The sequence below is a fragment of the Podarcis erhardii genome (assembly GCF_964252035.2).
Source record: "Podarcis erhardii genome assembly, chromosome: 11".
Lineage (NCBI taxonomy): Eukaryota > Metazoa > Chordata > Lepidosauria > Squamata > Lacertidae > Podarcis > Podarcis erhardii.
In genome coordinates, this window is record NC_138501.1 from 42188620 (window position 1) to 42207112 (window position 18493).

The 18493-nt window shown below is 43.8% G+C and overlaps 1 protein-coding gene across 6 annotated transcripts in view; it reads left to right on the plus strand.

Moving 5' to 3' along the window:
- Positions 1-18066, plus strand: part of PDZD2 (PDZ domain containing 2) — a 248605-nt gene extending 230539 nt beyond the window's left edge. For all 6 annotated transcript variants that reach the window (XM_081881317.1, XM_081881320.1, XM_081881318.1 and 3 more), the window contains 4 exons: positions 6784-6885; positions 7923-8187; positions 10165-10299; positions 12566-18066. In XM_081881317.1, the coding sequence (XP_081737443.1) occupies positions 6784-6885; positions 7923-8187; positions 10165-10299; positions 12566-12732 (669 nt within the window). In that variant the 3' untranslated portion in view covers positions 12733-18066. The remainder of the gene's footprint in view (positions 1-6783; positions 6886-7922; positions 8188-10164; positions 10300-12565) is intronic.
- Positions 18067-18493: the final 427 nt, after the last annotated feature.

The following is an 18493-nucleotide window of genomic DNA, read 5'->3' on the forward strand; positions in this document are numbered from 1 at the left end:
GGGCCCTGCTGCTATTGCACAGGTGATCAGTCAAGCTCCTTGTGGCTTGTCAATAACTCTGGGTTCATGGTCAGTTTTGCCTGCCTCCTGTTCCCAGTAGGTGCTGCTTTGTCACCCTGACCACCATATTCCTTATGCTAATATTAGGGAAATAGTGGGAATTTGATTCAATTTGCATTTAAAGAGAAACTTACCTAATTTGCACTTTCTAATGAACTGAAACAAGAGTCATCTTTCAAAAATTTGCTCCTCTCTGAATTTTGCAATGCAGTGGCAGTGCAAAGTACAGCCAAGTAAGGGATACAAAAACACACATACTAATGCAAGATGTGCATACGAGTGCATGTAGTTGTGAAAATAACATGCCACATGTTATTCTCATGTATTTAACATGTTAAACATTCACATGTTATTCTTGTGAATTTAATACATTCTAATAGTTTTTGATTCTGAACTTTCAATCATTTAATAACAGCAGCGATGTACAAAAGGAAATGCAAACACCCTCTTCTTTTGCGTGCATCAATTTGGCCAAAGATCCACACTCACCCCTGAGCTTCAAAATGTTGCAGCATGACTTCCGGGTTGGCGCCATCGCCGAATGGCGGACTCCCTCCGAGCTCCGGAGGGAGCCTGCTCGGCAGGGGCTGGGTCCTGCCGCGCCGGCGACGCGGGGACCCCTAAAAACCATGGGCGCTGAAACCCATGGACATGGTGACTCGGCTGGCACCTTTTGAGCCCCCCCCGACCCGCGAAGGAGCCTTTTTAAAGGCTGCGGAACGGGTGACAGGGGTGGTGGTGCTTTGAGTCCTCCGCTTCCCCTGCCGAGCGAAGCCGCATGCCATTCGACGGAGAGCGCTGACTTCTTCCATTGAAAATTTGGACTTAAAAGCATAACCCGTGAGTAATCGGAATTTGGATTAAAAAAAGGCGAGAAATTTTTAAAGAATTCGGAACGAGCGGGGGAGGCGTAAAAAGGAAGTCAGCCCCCCCCCTGTTGTAGAGCAGCTAAAGTAAGGACTTAACATCTAAGATTGAGCGCAACCCTATTTTGATAAAGTTATGAAATTTCGCGATGGAAAATTATAAGACTGAGCTGGAGGAGAAAAGTGGAATTTAATTAAAAAGCAACCCCCCCCCCCGGAACCTGGGAGCGCTTTAGTTAGAGCACCGGGAGAAGACAAGGAGAGGTTTTGACAGCTGTCAAAGAGCTGTCAAAGCAGAAGAACAAAAATGAGAACTTTGTTACGAGGACTTTGCCGGTTATATTTGTTACAAATTGGATACAAAATGTTTTAAACAAGGAATATTAAGTTACTTTGATTGGTGGACGTGATCTGGAAGGGAACTGAGTTATTACAATCCACCTAGAGGAGCCGAGGGATATTACAAGTTGTTGGCATCGAATTTGACTGAACTTTTTATCTCCTGGGAAACTGCAGAAATGGAACATTATTTTGGCTACAGAGGTTTCCACATTAAAGTAGACAATAGACTTATCTATTGAAGAATGGAAGGGACTTGGCATCATGTTTCGTTCCTGAATAACAGAGCCTCTGCAGTGGAATTTAGAAGCTTTTGGAATTAGAACATTTGTGCAGGAAAACAGGAAAAGAAAGAGGAGAGAGATTAACAAGAACAACAAGAATAACAAGAATTGGACAAAGTTGGAAGTGGGAACATTTGAGACATCCAGATTTGAAAGGTTTAAGAAATAAAATTGGAGTTTTTACTCCCAAGTATATAAAAATCTGGATGGAAAAAATGGGCCTTTTTGAGATAGACTCCTTCCAAGATTGGACATTTAAAATTAAAGAAGACTGGTAAAGGACTATGGTTTAAATAAGTGTGGGAGCTCCAGGAAGATATTAGATGTTGATTAATATGGGGAACGCAACCAGGAAAAGGGGGAGGGAAATTTGGAATCCAAAGGGTGTAAAATCATATTTTATTTTATTATATTTTAATCTACTATGTATATTAAAGGGGGGGAACGCGTGGAAGGGAATAGGTCGATCTTAGGAGATGGGAAAATATTTTTAAATTGGGTTAATGATAATAAGGTTGAAATTTGGGATAATAAATTGCTGAATTTATTTGTAAGAATTGGAATATAAGAGGGGGAGGGGAGGGGAAGTCCTGGAAAGATGTCACAGAAAATAAGATTTTAAATTTGGATGTTTTGTTTTTTATATTGTTATAATTGGAAACTTTTAATAAATATTATTTAAAAAATAATAATGTTGCAGCATGACATGCTCCTGTTGAGGGGTTTCAATGACTCCTTTCCATTCCCCTCACACCCAGTTTTCATGCTTATATGCATCGTATCATAGAGGTGGAAGGCACCCTAAGGATAATCTAGTCTTCTGCAGTACAGGAATATGCAGCTGTCCCTTATGGGGATTGAACCTGCAACCTTGGTGTTAGCAACACCACGATCTAACCAACTGAGCTATTTCTGTTTCATTACCCCTCCCCATTAAGTTGGTTTTTTTGCTTCCCTCTCCCCTTAAGTTCCCCTCGCTTAGGATACCCCCACCCAGTCCTTCAAACTTTGATGTTGCCCTGAGTGTGCTGATGCCTCCTTCTTATGCACTGGGTGATAATCAGTTTTTTGCAACATTCATACGAGCCACGAAAGACTCAGATTGGAAGCTGAAGAACTGATATTTTCCTCATTCTTACCGACCATCTTGTACCATTAACGACTCTGCGACTAGCTCAGAATTTTGCCGATTTAATATGTCTGCTATAAATTCCTTGGGTTTATTTGAAGGGCATCTTCTTTCTTCCCACTCTTAACATTTGAAATATTTAACAATCCCATATTTAAAAGGGCTTCTCTACAAATCTATATAGGGGATCCATCAGTGCTCGCATTGTACGCACTGCTACACTTGGGCAAAGCTTTGAATCCTCCAGTAGCTCTTCTTGGGCTGCAAGTTTTTGATCCTAAACCACCAAACATCTGGCTCACAAGGGCTTTTTTTTTAACGAATTCTCCCAGAGAGCAGAATCTCAGCGTCTAGCTACATTTTACATAGGAGTGTATGTAATAGAGCCTTGTTGTGGGACTCTTAACATCAGAAGAACAGTTAGGGGATTTTGAGTGAAGAAACAGGGAGGTTGCAAGTGATGCGAATTTGCTTAACAGGGCTGGCTGAAGACATTTCAAGGCATCAAATGAGGCTACAACCACCACCATCACCACTGAAAGTTGAGCTGCATGCTACCCAAGGCCAGCCACGTTATTTTGGCATCTGATTAAGAAAATCCCACAAGCACCTCTTCCTCTCCCTGGCAGTAAACATGCAATAATAAGTGTAATACGTCTGGGTCCAATATGCAGAGTTAATAGTTAACATGGAGGTTTTATTCAGGAGAAGTTACAACAGATGCTAGTTGTGGTCCCAGTCGCAGCTCCACCTTCCCCCGTAAGGTGTGTTAAAACAGAACCAAGCAGACAACCATCTGGGTTCAAAATGACCACAACTTTATTGATTACAGATGTAGGTGGAATTTTGGCTCAGTCATTGGGTGTATATCAGTTCCAGACTTCTGCTGGAGGGCTGAAACTTATTCAGGGTTGTGCTAAGGATTATGGCCTCCCCAAGACATTGATCTACTGAGGTGGCCATCCTAAGGTTGCTGCTGGAAGCTCTATGGCCCAACTGCCCTACGCTTGGCTTCCGGACAGAGACTTCCACCGAGACCCCTTTAATGGGGTACACTGAGTATGCCGCTGGTTCTAGACATGGTGGTGCACCGCTTCACCCTAAAACGTGAAGACTAGGGTTCCACCCAATGCCTTAACTGCCAAAGGTTGTGATGATTTGCTATGAGGAAAGGCAAAACCTCTAGACCGGCCAATGAAATTCCTTCCCAGCCATTGACAACCATAGAAAGGTTGAGAAATGCAAGGGATCAAATCCTGGCTAAACAGAGAGAATGTAAGGAACAAGCAAAGTTAAAACAGAGACAGAGGCTCCATGGGGAGCCAGGGGGTTGGGGAGCAAAACTGCCTCGGCCCCTAGGAGTTGGTGTATCTGATACATGATAAATGATTGACCTGGAATCTAATAGATGATAAGGAAGGGAGGGAGGGTTTGTTCTTCTGCTAACTGCACTGAATGGGTCTAGTACATCTGGGTTTTATGAGAGCAGCCCAGGCCCAGTCAGCGAGCAAGGCACTGCCTGCCAGGTGGGGCCTCTGATTGGCCAGTTTAAATTTTTTTTTGGTAGGCAAATTTGTCCCACTGACTGGCCAGCCAAGGGAAATCCCCAAACAGTCAGATGACCAGCCAGGCATATGTAATATTGCTGCCTGGGATGGTGGCTGAACATGAGGGTTCGCAGCTGCCGCCCACCCATGAAAGGGGTAAGCGGCCATTTTCTGATGGATCTCTCAGAGCTAACCAGGCTTCACCCCTTCATACCATTCTACAGATAGCATCTCCAAACTCTCACCCCCCAATGTCTTTTGTAGGGGAGTGTCTCCAAATTACTGCACTTGCTACAATAATAAATAACTAACGGGTTTGCCACCATTTCAAGTCACCCCAAATCACCTGTCTGAGGGTGGCCACCTCACTTACCCCACTTGGTAAGATATTAAGTTACCACATCGGGAAAATAACTGGACTACTAGCAATTTTCCAGGCCTGGTAATTTGCAGAGGTAGAATTTCACAAGACCTTTGCATAAAGCTACATAGAAGTCTGCTTGCTGGTGCCTTTAATACCTCAATAATGGTTGCGCAATAATGGTTCAACTGAGTACACAAGCTTTTGAAAACAACCACAATTGTGGTCAGCCCAGGCCCAGCCCCAACTTCTATCTGCCTCCAAGTCTGTATCCCTTGTGTAGGCTTCTGGCCCCTGATCTGGGCTGTAGGTCCAGGTAAGAGGAATCCTGGGAAAATGAGACCTCCCAGAACTCCTTTCTTCTATTCCGGTACCTGGTTAGAGCTTGCTAGTCCCATGAGTTGAGCTGAGCCAGGTGGGTTTGGCGAGTTTTGCAGAAATACGAAGACTGGGTTTTGTTCCCAGCCAAAAGTAATCAAATGCACTTTTAAGTGTTTTCACATGGAATCTGTAGAGAGATTATTTATTCATGCCGGTTTGTAAAATCCAAGAACTCAAATATTTATGAAACTGAAATGCTTCTTGAAACACGGTCTGCGTCTGCATACTTTCTCACATCTGCTCTTAAGTCCAAAGTGGCACAAAGGCTGGAAAACATTATGTAATCCGTAGCACTGGCGCTTAGTCTACAGTAGGATGATCGTCAACTTCTAAATTCATCTAAAGCTCTGTTGGCACAGTTAGGCAGATACCGCTTGCTGGGGGCCTCCTGTCCTGCCACGTCCTGTAAACTCAAAACTGGGACCTCTCTGGAATCAGCGATTGGCTCTGTGACGTTAACATATATGAGAGAGTGCTGGAGGGGAAATAGTTAAGTGGGTTGCACAGACAGACCCATGGGGTAGAGTCAGTGGGTCTATAAAACTAGTTCTGGGAGGAGTTTGTTCCGAGTTGTGGGTGGGTAGATGGTTGGATTTTGTGGGTTGGCTGGTTGGGAAAGGCAGTTGGTAATAGAGAGACAGTTAGGGCAGTGATTTCTTGAGTGTGGGGAGGTAGAAGAGTTAGAGAGAGGAAAATAAGACTAAGAAAGTAAAGAGCAACAACGTTTGGAATGCTGTAAAAGTTTTGTTTGTGCCTGAAATAAAATACACTCTTCTTTATTAATTGAAAAGCTGACTGAGACTAAAGTGAATTTACCAGGGAGGACCTGGTTGGTGGCAGCGGATTAGTGGTGTACGGGTCAATAGTCCGTGAGATGACCGGGGGCTCTGTACAAACGCCACAGGCTCCATTCTTGCTGTACCAACAGGTTTAAGCCAGTCCCAGGAGGAAGTGCATAACCTTCCAGTCAAAGGGGTTGGAAATCTCTGAGCAGAATTTCCCTTTCCAGGAGGCCAGGTGATCAGACGGAACCAGCCATCTCCTGCTTCCTCCTCCATGGCCAACCCTACCATTAGGCAGATTGAGATATCCGCCTTGGGCGGCAGATGCAAAGAGGTGACGGAGCACCTCTTTTCTTCTCATTCCCAGTCTCCTCGAGTGCTCGCGATGCTCTTTTCAGCTACCACTCAAAAGAGGCTTCCAAGGCTGGCAATTTTGTGGTCCTGTTTGGATTGTCACCAGTGAGAGATAAGTCCAGGAAATGGCTCTGTGGCTTGACGGTTCCTTGCTCCTGGGCTATGACAAAGCCACCATTGGATACAACCCAATAGCCGTGGAACAATTAAAACGAAACACAACTATGAAATTGCAATGGTTTTTAAAAGTTAAGACAACAAATAAAATTGGCAGTAGTAAAATATCTTCATAATATTAAGGCTGGAAGCCATTGGAAGGGCCTGTTGCACATTTATTGTTAAAACATGGCTGGGCCATGGCATTAAATTTGGTTCTAGGGTTAACCCCTGAGAAGCTCAAACCGAATCCTGGTTTAGTTGACTTTTTGTTATTTCCTTGCAGCATAAATAAACTCAGAATGTCTTTCCCAGTCTTTCCAGAACTCCTGTAGTATTTTGAAATTATAGCTATTTTCAGTTTTTTTTTCAAAAAACCCTTTACAGTCTAATTCAAAAAAGAAAAAAAAATATCACCCAGGAAGAACTTCTATAAACAATGGGTCTGTTCTCATCACGTTTGCGAATATTTCTCCCGAGTTTTTAACTTTAGGATGTTTTTCTTCTTTTGTCTTTTTTGTCAGAGCAAAGAAGACGTTCTCTTTGTAGTCTTGAATAAAGAGGAAGGGTCTGGCCTGGGATTTAGCGTTGCTGGAGGAGTAGACCTGGAACAGAAATCAATCATTGTAAGTGGTGACGGCATCCTTTCTCATAAGTGGGTTGCAAAGCCAGCTGGAAATCAGATCAAGTGCTCATTTATCAGCCATAAAGCCCTGTTGCGAACGGCTGCTTGCATCATTTCTGAGTACCATCTGCTAATGCGATCAGAGAGGGAAATGGGCCCGGGTGCCAAATAAACCCTGATGCACACAAGGTTGCCAAAGAGGAATGCCAGGGGTAGCCTTAAGCCACATATCTGAATGATCAGGGCCCCTGGTATCGGCTCCCACTGATATATATATTTATGATTCCAGCAGAATTGTAAAATTGTAAGAGTTGGGGAAGGGACCCCAGGGGTCATCTAGTCCAACCCCCCTGCAATTCAGGAATCTCAACACAGAATCATAGAGCTGGAAGGAACCAAGTGATTCCCTGTTTTGGGGCACACCGATGCACCATGAGAAAACGCCTTCTAGCGTGCCGCGAGAAATAAATCCATTAAATAGCCCCACAGCGATGGGGAGGGTTATCCCTGTTATGGCTTGCTTGTGATCTTTCCAGAGACATCTTGCCTGCCGCCGTTGGAGACACAATGCTAGGCTAGATTTACCTTTAGTCAGAGTCAGCACTGCTGGCAAGTTTTTAAAAACATCATTGCTTGTTTCAGAGATGTCTGCATATACTTGTACTAGGAATTCTATGCAGTAAGCTGGACTGCCAGCCTTGACTAAGTAGATTATTAGCTACATATTTAGCTATTAATTTGGGAGATTTTAAACAATGGGGACTGAGAATTAATTGTATATTTGTTTAGCAAGTTTGAGCTCAATGTAGGAGGTGAAAAAGAACATGCCAAGGTTGGCTTTTCTTACTAAAGAGTATTAGATTCAGTTTATTAAATTCACACTTCCTCCCAATAGCTCCAAAAGGCACCTCTGCTGAAGCCCTGTCCATATTTATTTGGGTTCAAGTCATTCTATCAAATCAGTCAGTTGCTGTGTTAAACGACTTACAGTTCTTTTACTTGGCTGATGACCTTCACCGCAATGTTATCTTCTTGAAGGTCCACCGGGTTTTCTCAAAGGGGGTGGCATCCCAGGAAGGAATCATCCACCGAGGGGACCACATTCTTTCCATCAACGGCATCTGTCTGGCGGGTTCTGTGCACGGGGATGTGCTCAATGCTCTTCACCAAGCCAGGCTCCACAAATACGCCATTGTCGTCATCAAGAAGGAGAGAGGCGGAGAAAAGCTGTCTCCTGCCGGGTCTGAAACCTCAACGCCTGGCAGGAAATCCTTAGTAACTGCAACAGCGGGAAGAGCAACAGGTACGCTGTTGGTTCAATGCAGGGTTCACCAATGCCAACTGCTGGCCTCTTCGCTTACCTCAGGCATAGGCAAACTCGGCCCTCCAGATGTTTTGAGACTACAATTCCCATCATCCCTGACCACTGGTCCTGTTAGCTAGGGATGATGGGAGTTGTAGTCCCAAAACATCTGGAGGGCTGAGTTTACCTATGCCTGGCTTACCTCTTAGGGATCACCCATACTTCCTTTTATAATAATAATAATTATAATAATAATGTTATTATTTGTAACCTATCCAACTGACTGGGTCGCCCCAACCACTCTGGGCAGCTTCCGGCATATACAAAAACATAATGAAGCATTATTATTATTATTTTAAAGCCTTCTCTATACAGGGCTGCCCTCAGATGTCTTCTAAATGTTCTGTGGTTACTTATCTCCATGGCTTGGGGGGTCAGATAGCTCCATACCCCCCCCCAACATTTCTTTGATGAAAATAGGGACAACCTAAGGAAAAGCGGGGACGTGGGTGGTGCTGTGGGTTAAACCACAGAGCCTAGGACTTGCCGATCAGAAGGTCGGCGGTTCGAATCCCTGCGATGGGGTGAGCTCCCGTTGCTCGGTCCCTGCTCCTGCCAACCTAGCAGTTCGAAAGCATGTCAAAGTGCAAGTAGATAAATAGGTACTGCTCTGGCGGGAAGGTAAACAGCGTTTCCGTGCACTGCTCTGGTTCGCCAGAAGCGGCTTAGTCATGCTGGCCACATGACCCAGAAGCTGTACGCCGGCTCCCTTGGCCAGTAAAGCGAGATGATCGCCGCAACCCCAGAGTTGGTCATGACTGGACCTAATGGTCAGGGGTCCCTTTACCTTTACCTACCCCAGAAAAACAATTTGTAGTAGGTGAATACACATTACTATCCAAAGAGGCCATCCCAAGTAAAACCAGTTAGTTCAAAGTCTAAAATTACCAATATGATGGTACTTACTTTGGTTTGTTTCTGAAACAAAGCATAGTAAAACTTCTAAACTTAATTCTCTCCTCTTAGGCAAAGATCATAAGACCTGGCTGGTAGCGAGATTCTGCGCCCAGATTTGTAGGCACAGATCATCCTCTAGTATTTTAAGGAAAAGCGGGACATTCTGGGATCAAATCAGAAACCAGGATGACTTCTGTAAATCTGGGACTGTTTCTGGAAAATGGGGACACTTGGAGGGTCTGTCATTGGCTGAGAGCCTGACAAGAAAGCAGCTAGTAGTAATTAAAAATACTCCAGGTTTTCGGGGGAGGAAGACCTATGGTGGGCGATAAGGGGTGTCTACACAAGGCCCTACTCCAAAACCTGGAGCCAGTTGCACAGTAACTGGATGAATTCACACCAAAGAAGAACCAGTGGGTTTGGGGTGGGCATTTATGAACTTGGATTGAGCAAGTGAAAAACTTGAGTTTTAATTTGGACTCTTTGGAACCCAAACCACATTTTAAGATGTTCTCACAGTCGGGTCGATAGGTGCTTAGGAGTTCCAGGCCTCGTCAAACCAACGTGGAGCTGAACTGGTCGGTTTCCACTTTGACCAACTGGAAATCAGATCAGGCCTCTCAGATGCCGGTTTGCAAATAATGTAGTGAATATGAGCATTTTGGAGCCTCCCTCCCAGAGACAAAAGTATTTGGATTTACACTCATTCTTGCAATCCAAGATCAAACCATTCCAGCAAAATAGCTGGAGCTCCATGCCAATTGCCAGAAAGAATCCCAACGTTGCGTCCAGCAGTTTTGCAATTCCAAGGAATGGAAATAACACAGGGTATGAGAGACTGTGAATGATCTTTTATGCCTCCCAAGGGGCTGGGAAACAAGGAGACATGCGCTGCTTTGTTAAAGACTACCTCATACATTCCCTTTTGGCATGACCTCCCTGTTCTGGTGGCAACCCAAAACTTGGACATTAGAACAAAGCAGAGTTAATGTTCTTTACATGTTTCCCTCCACCCCAAAGGTACAAATGGAGAGCTGGGCGAAGCCATTTGTGTCGAACTTCTGAAGACTTCTGCTGGCTTGGGATTCAGCCTGGATGGGGGGAAAGCTTCAATCTCAGGAGACAGACCTTTGCTCATCAAGAGGATTTTTAAAGGTACTTGGAAAACCGCTTTCCAAAGTTTCTGTTTTCTTTTCTGAAGGCATAGTCTTGCCTCTCTTTTTAGAGGGGAGTAACAATACCTTCAGCAATCAGCTGCGTATGCTTGCTCTGAGGCTCCGCTTTTGTTTCCAGACAGACACGTGACACGTGACACAAACTGACACATGCAGCAATCCCATACAAACTTACTTGGGAGTAAATCCCACTGAAGTCAAATGTAGAGTAGGCATGCATATGATTTCTTCGTCAATCAGATAATAATAATAATAATAATAATAATAATAATAATAATAATAATAATAATAATTTATTTATACCCCGCCCTTCCCGGTTCAGAAAACCGGGCTCAGGGCGGCTAACAACAAATTTAAAACACTTAATTGTGATACAACAAAAAAACAGCATAAAATACAGTATAAAAGCGTGAATAACAATAAATTCAAAGTTCAATTTAGGGGAAAATCCATCCAAAAAACATTAGATGATCACCAGGGCTAGCTGGCTAAATTAGTCCTATTTGGGCCAGTGAGAAGGCCAGGGGAGAATTAGCTGTGGGATCCCAGAGCGGGTAATCTTCATAAAAAGGGGAGGAGGAGGGAAGAAAGGGGAATAAAAGATCAGGCTAAATTCAGATTGAAAGCCAGGCGGAATAGCTTTGTCTTACAGGCCCTCCGGAAGGAAGTTAAATCCTGCAGGGCCCTGGTCTCATGGGACAGAGCATGCCACCAGGTCGGAGCCATCACTGAGAAGGCCCTGGCCCTGGTAGAGGATAATCTGACTAGTTTAGGGCCCGAGATCTCGAAGCTATGATTATTAATGGACCTTAAGGTCCTCTGCAGGGCATACCAGGGGAGGCGGTCCCATAAATACGAGGGCCCTAAGCCACAAAACAGTGGAACAGACTCCCTCGGGATGTTGTGGACTCTCTTTCCTTGGAGGTTTGTGAGCAGAGGTTGGATGGCTGTCTGTTGAGATTCCTGCATTGTAGGGCATTGGATTACTTTGCCCTCAGGGTCCCTTCCAACTCTACAATTCTATGATTCTGTGAAATGAAGTGACATAACATAATCCATGGAAATCAGCAGCTGAGTCAGAGAAAGAAATGAGGTGTGGAATTACCTGTACTACCTGCAAAAAAAACAACAACAGTGGGCAGTTGTACCCTCAACCAGTGCTTTGCAGCAATCCTCACAACCCTAGTAGAAATATAAATGAAAGCAAAGCACCGCCATCTGCTGCAGCTGCCAGTAAACTTTCCTGGGGGTGGGAGACACCAGGGTGGCATGGGGGCCAAGATAACTGGTCTCTTTAAACCTGTTTCTACATTTTCTTCCTTGGAGAAGCGGGTGATGGCTAGCAGGGAGGAGGAGTGAGGTGGGTGCAAGCCATTTCAGGTTTGACTCACCTCAAAGCAGAGCTGCACCAAACTAAAAGCAGGGATATGTTCAAGCAGGGACAGGCTGGAATTTTTGGTCCTCCTTCCCTTTCAGTTGGGACGTGGGTGGCGCTGTTCGTTAAACCACAGAGCCTAGGACTTGCCGATCAGAAGGTCGGCGGTTTGAATTCCTGCGATGGAGTGAGCTCCCATTGCTCGGTCCCTGCTCCTGCCAACCTAGCAGTTCGAAAGCACGTCAAAGTGCAAGTAGATAAATAGGTACCGCTCCGGCGGGAAGGTAAACGGTGTTTCCGTGCGCTGCTCTGGTTCGCCAGAAGTGGCTTAGTCATGCTGGCCACATGACCCAGAAGCTGTACGCTGGCTCCCTCGGCCAATAAAGCGAGATGAGCGCCGCAACCCCAGAGTCGGTCACGACTGGACCTAATGGTCAGGAGTCCCTTTACCTTTAACCTTTTTACCCTTTCAGTTACTCACCTCATCCTGGCTGGGCTTCTTTGCTGTCCTCAGGACATTTTTCATTCATCTCCAGCTTGAAAGTTGTCTCCCTTTTCCCTGCCTGGCCTTAGGAAAGTCCCTGTCCTCAAGCTTTGGAAACTGAGGATAAAAGAGGCTAGCCTTGAAAGTTTCCTGTGGATGCGGACTGCAGAACACTTTGCAACTTTAGAAGTGTTTTAGGAATGATGGCCAGAAACTGAAGTCCAATATAGTCTCAGGAACCACAGTGAACTTCTGCTATTGGGCAAATTGGAATGGAATTTTACTGCAGAGCTGAGTCTTGGAAATCAAAACTGAATTGTGTTTGAATGTGAGGTTCTTCTGCGCTTCGGCTCCTTGGTCCTAACTTTCATTTTTTCCCCCCAACAGGTGGCGCTGCAGAACAAGCAGGAAAACTGGAAGCCGGCGATGAAATCCTGGCCATTGGTGGGAAATCCTTACTTGGACTCATGCATTACGATGCTTGGAACATCATTAAATCTGTCCCGGAGGGACCTGTCCAATTGCTTATCAGAAAGCATCAGCCTCCAGTATGATGGGCGTTGAAACTTGTTAACCTAAACTTATCTTTGTGGCACACCCTTCCAGGTTGTGTGCGATGGAACCATTACAAACGCATTGCAAGTGCTGAGCTTTGTTGATTCAGTGGCGTTGTTCTGTGTCAGACTGCTAAAATCAGCCAAGGAACATCAAGATACGTGAGCCAGGAACGTATCCCAGCGAATGCACCAGTGTTTTATAAATGGCATCATTTCCTCCACCACCACTAACTCCAGTATTATTATTATTGGCTGCATGGACTTCTGTCGATCTGAATCTCCTTCCTGTCTTCCTCAAGACCAGCTCCATCAGTCACCTGTTTGGAGCTGCACCGGAGCAAAGCTGTTGAAATCAGTCTTGGAATCTGTTTTCAACGCAAGCTCCGATCTGCCTGGGATTACATGAAGCGAAAAAGACTGCCACGGAGCACGTGCAGAGTGCAGCTGCCGCATTGCCTGAACAACCCCCGACCAAGCTCACACGTCTGGGTAGACTATGGGTGGAAGTCAGGTTGCTTGACTGCGAAACAAACCTATCATTTTATCAATCAATTACTGCACTTTGGATTCACTACATAGATGGTGCAATAAATGGTACTTTGCATAGGTTGCATGGGAAAGCTTGGCAGAGTACAATTTGCAATATGATTTGTATCTGGTTTCTTCTTGCTACGGTTAAAGGATTCAAATGTCCCCTTTGGGTCCACCCAACTATTACTTGGAAAAAATGGTTCTCAGTGCTCTAGGGAGACAGCCTATGGCTCTCTGAGGAAATAACAGGATACGGTCTCAAGGCACATGAAGCTACTGTCATGCTGCAGCTAAGCAGGTCTGGGGACTTCTTGGGTGCATGACCACCTAGCAACAGCATCATCTTGGGTTCCATGTCTAAAGAAAGACATGGCATTCGTGTGTAAGGAAATAAGTGAAACACATGGTTTAGCTTCCAGATTCAGTTGCTGGCATTTGCCAGTTCCAAGGATTTTGGGTGCCACAGTCTCTGGACAACTGTGCCTGGGACCCTGGGGAGTTGCTGCCAGTCCGAGCAAGCAGTGCTGGGGCTATATGGACCAACAATCTGATTTTGGTATGAGGAAGTTCCATATGTTCGTATGGGAGCCACAAGCCATGAAGGCATCTCAAGTTTAAGTGACAATCTCTGCCTCACTTTCCTTGCTAAGCTGCTGGAGTTTCACTCAGTGCTCGATGAACAACACACAACACAACTTTTATAACTGGTAAACTATTTATTGGGAAAGCGTACAGTACTTTAGCAAGTGTGGGTAATGTTTTAAAAAAGTCAAGATGGTGAATTGTGTGTCTGTCCTGGGTATTTTTACACTTAGCAAGCTAGGGGGTGGTATTCAACTAAGTTTTCCTCAAGGGTAGGCCCACTGAAATGACTGGGCTTAATTTAGCTATGTTTATGATAGTGGGTGTACTCTGACTAAAACTTAGTCAAATAGCACCCTAACAGATGAAACCTGCCCTGTTTTTTGTGGCAACAGGGATTTTGTAGCTGTACCACGTTGTTTTGATTTCAGCTGACTTGTGGGTCAAGCATTTGTCTATTAAAAATGGGAGAATGTTTGAGACAATCTCCCTGTTCTTTTAAGTGGTGTTTCTTTGAGTGTTCCTCCTCAAAATGGCTTGAAGCAAGCGTATAATTTTTTTTAAAAAAAAAGATGCATTTATAGTTTTTTCAAAAACAACAACATAAAGACAAACAATGAAAAAAGCAAAGAACAACTGGGTTAAAACCAGAACTGTAAGTGTGGTGTGGGTTTTTTTCCACCATAGAGGTGAGAATTCTTGGTGGTTCTGAATACTTATATGAATGCATTCAACTCTTAGGATTAAGCCGCTATAACTCAGTTCACACTGGAGAAAGCCATAGAAAGCAATATGTCTAGGGAGAAAATGTTCTCCAGACAATTGGTGGTTTTCTAGAAGAACACACCATAAATTGTATTCTTTCAGTATTCTAGAGTTTATGATCCTAGTTTTCAAACCTATTGGCCTCTAATTAGATAGCTAGAAAGTAGATGGTCTGGTTTTCGGAAGAATTGGAACCCCCGCTATGGTAAATTTCCTCCTTATCAAGGATGGGAAAACTCAGCCCTGTATGTGGCCCTCAGAGCCTCTCTCTGTCTGGCCCTTGGGAATCTCCTCAGGCCACAACCCATCCCCAGCTACACTCCCCCACTGGCCCTGACTGGAATGTTTTTGCCTGGCTGGAATGAGTCCTTGAATGCTAATAACCTCTCATTTGCCTCTGCATTGCCCAGGACTTTGCATGTGGCCCGCAGAAGGCGGCCCAGGCTAACAAAAACTGTTACTCATCCCATGTTCCATATAATCACATTTTTTAAAAAAAATAAAGCAAAAAGAATTGCATTAACAAGTACTTTCTGGGGTGAAGTCACCGGAAGGATAGGCCCCCAGAGTTTGGATAATCAGAAGGAAACAAAAGACAAGAAAGAGTTTGCATTGCGGGTGTAAATTCACCTGTAAATTCTGAGTGACCGTATTTTCTGCTGCTTCTGTTCTGAAGCATTGGTTTTAAGTGGTTTTCTATACATCTATAAGCACAATTGCTGCATTTGTTGAAACAGATACTGTGAAGGCACTTAAATCTTGTTTCCCCAGTCGAGCAAGTGAGATCCATACGTGGAGGCAGACTTCTACATATATAGGAAATGTGGCAGTATCGGTCACTACTTCACAGTGCTCACCGGGGTTCATTGAACTGGATATGGGCATCCTATTCATGCCCACCAGTTGTTGGGGTTCCTCCTCCACCAGCCATGAATTTTTATGACAGATGTGTAGTTTGAAATTCTCTAAAAAAAATAACACTCCTCAGAGCATCACATGTGCTGATGCTGAGTATTTAATCCATAGTCAAAGCACATGTCATTCTGCCAGATAATTTTGACCAAACATGTGAGATTGAGATAGTCTTTAATGCATGGGTAGGCAAACTAAGGCTTGGGGGCTGGATCCGGCCCAATCGCCTTCTAAGCCCGGCTCGCAGACAGTCTGGGAATCAGCGTGTTTTTACATGAGTAGAATCTGTCCTTTTATTTAAAATGCATCCCTGGGTTATTTGTGGGGCATAGGAATTTGTTCTTTTTTTCTTTTTGAAAATATAGTCTGGCCCCCCACGAGGTCTGAGGGACAGTGGACCAGCCCCCTGCTGAAAATGTTTGCTGACCCCTGCTTTAATGTATAGATAGCAGGTGTGGTTGAAAAATACACAGGTGTCAACATAATTTCCTTGAGAAATTAGTTTGGGGAAGCCTTTGCCCTGAAAGACGCAAATAATATAAATAATACTGGAAATCAAATTTATTAAATAATAGTTTGCTCTTTAAATTGCTGTGTTAGCATCAGGGATTGCCTTAAATCGCTGTGTCAATGTCAGGGGATATAGAGTCAAAATTCCAGAAGGAGACAATGCTTCATTCATTCTTTTAAAAATACAAACATCTTCAGTATTTGTGGTGGGAGAGAGAGTCTGTCTCAGGCCATTCCAGCCTTACTCTGTGTGGTTTTATTTTATGTATTTATCTGAATACATACGTTTGCCAGAATGGCATCAGGCAGGCGATGCATTCGAATCTTGCATGTTTTCTCTGTTACAACTCTTGAGGCGGAAAATAGACTTTGAGTAGAGCTTAATTTCATTCCCCTTGAAGCAAAATGAAACCAAGCCAGCCTCAGGGAGAGCTCTGTGCAAGTTGTAAATCTTACACACTGCTTGGTGAACATTGTTAGCATCCCTATATATATAGAAAGCATACCAGGGATCTGGTCCCTCTTCAGTCTCCTATGCCCTTCTGTCATCTTCCTGTCACTCCCAGGCCCCATTGAGTAACCCCAATCTCTTGACACCACCTTCTGCTCCAATCAGGTGCCTGCCTTCCATTTCCTTGACAATGTCTGCTTGTTAAGCAGAGGAGATGCCAAAGAGATGGAACCTAGGAGATCTGGAGATACAGATTTTACACTATTGATATTTTCCAAACGGCTAAACCATTGCAATGGGCTTCTTCTCAGAATTGTCACTTTCCCCCACCTCAGTCCTTAAGGTTTATTCAAACACCTCCTCCCTAATCGATATGCATTTAAATTAGGAAGGTGTTACATATGAGGTTTCACCAACAGGAATTTGATGTTCATCCAGAAATTGAGGCATAATATCTTGTAATTTTGGAAACGTTTCTTTGGGAGTATGAGCGATTTCAAGAGCATTACTCAGAAAATAGTCAAACTGTTTACATGCCATCTTGCATTTCCTGTCTGTTATATAAAAGCCTACACTAAACAAGAGGATTACGTAATAAAATGCTGACTGCGATTTAAAAGTTATGATTAATTAAATTTCTATGCTGATCCATTAACTTGTTCTAGATATAAATGACTTGTTACTGTTGAGCTTTTAACTCGATGTCATAATAATACTTTTTGATGGATCGTAAAAATCTCTGGATGCCCCCCCCCCCAATTCAAGCAAGCTGAAATGAGTATTTCATTATTTCTCAGAAGCTGTGTGGAATACACATTCTTCATGTCATAAGAAACCTGCCTTCTGAGGAACCAGTTTCGCAAGGAAAGAATTAATCAGATGCTACAAATCTTCATCTTTTACAAAGATAACAAAATTGATTTGTGCAGTACATGAAAATAAAGGTGAAAGATGTAAGAAACCAAAATCACAGGCCTGGTCACACAAAGCAACGAATGAGATAGCAAACCTGTTTCTGGATTCTACTGCTTTAGACTGCAGCTGGGAAGGTCGTATGACTGATCACTCTTCCATACAAAAATATTCCCTGCAGATAGAAATGTATATGTCAAGCAAGAAGTGTGCTAGCCTAGTCACCTCCCTGACACCTTATTTTTCTACTTACAGAGGTTTTTGAGGCATTTGGCAGTGTGATTCCCCACCCAGCCATGATCTGAAATAGTCCCATCTAGACACAGGTTTATCACCTCATCTGTTTTCTGGGGGGAAAGAGACCACAATTTTTATCTACATTTGTGTGGGGTGTTTGTGTGTGTGTGTTTTTTTTAAGTGTAACACACGATTGTATGATATTGTATATTGACACCATTATTTATATAAATATATCATTCATGTTGCGAACATTTTTAAAATGCCTTGTTGTAATAAGAGAAGTGCAATAATAGGAAATAGAGTACATTTTCCAAAACTTGCTTTGCCCCCTTTATGTAAATCGGCATCTCAGCAAATCCTTCTCTTCCCCCTCACCCCATTTTTTTAGTGGTTTTTTGAAAATAAACATGACGCTTACTATTTCTGTAGGTATTTGTTCTTTATATGTGTTGATTTAAAATGTGCTGTAACTTTTGTAATGTGTTGCTTGCCTTATAGGCTGGAGAGATTGCGAGGTCACACCAAACTACCTCACAGTAGTCTGTGTGCCCAATCTTATTCTGATAAGTGGCAAGGAAATTTATGGTCTGAATTATCCTGCAGACATATGCTCATTCATGTATCATTTCTACCACTTATGGCAGAGGATATGCTCCTTTTGTGCTTTTATGTCAGCCATTCCCAGCTGTGTTCAGATATCTTCAGCTACAGGCCCCACCAACTCTAGTCAGTGTGGCCAATGGTCAGGGATGATGGGAGTTGTAGTCCAAAACATCAGGAGAGCACCAGATTGAGAAATACTTTTTGGCATCGCCATCCTCCCTTCACCAGCCAAGCCTGCAATCCAATTGTCTG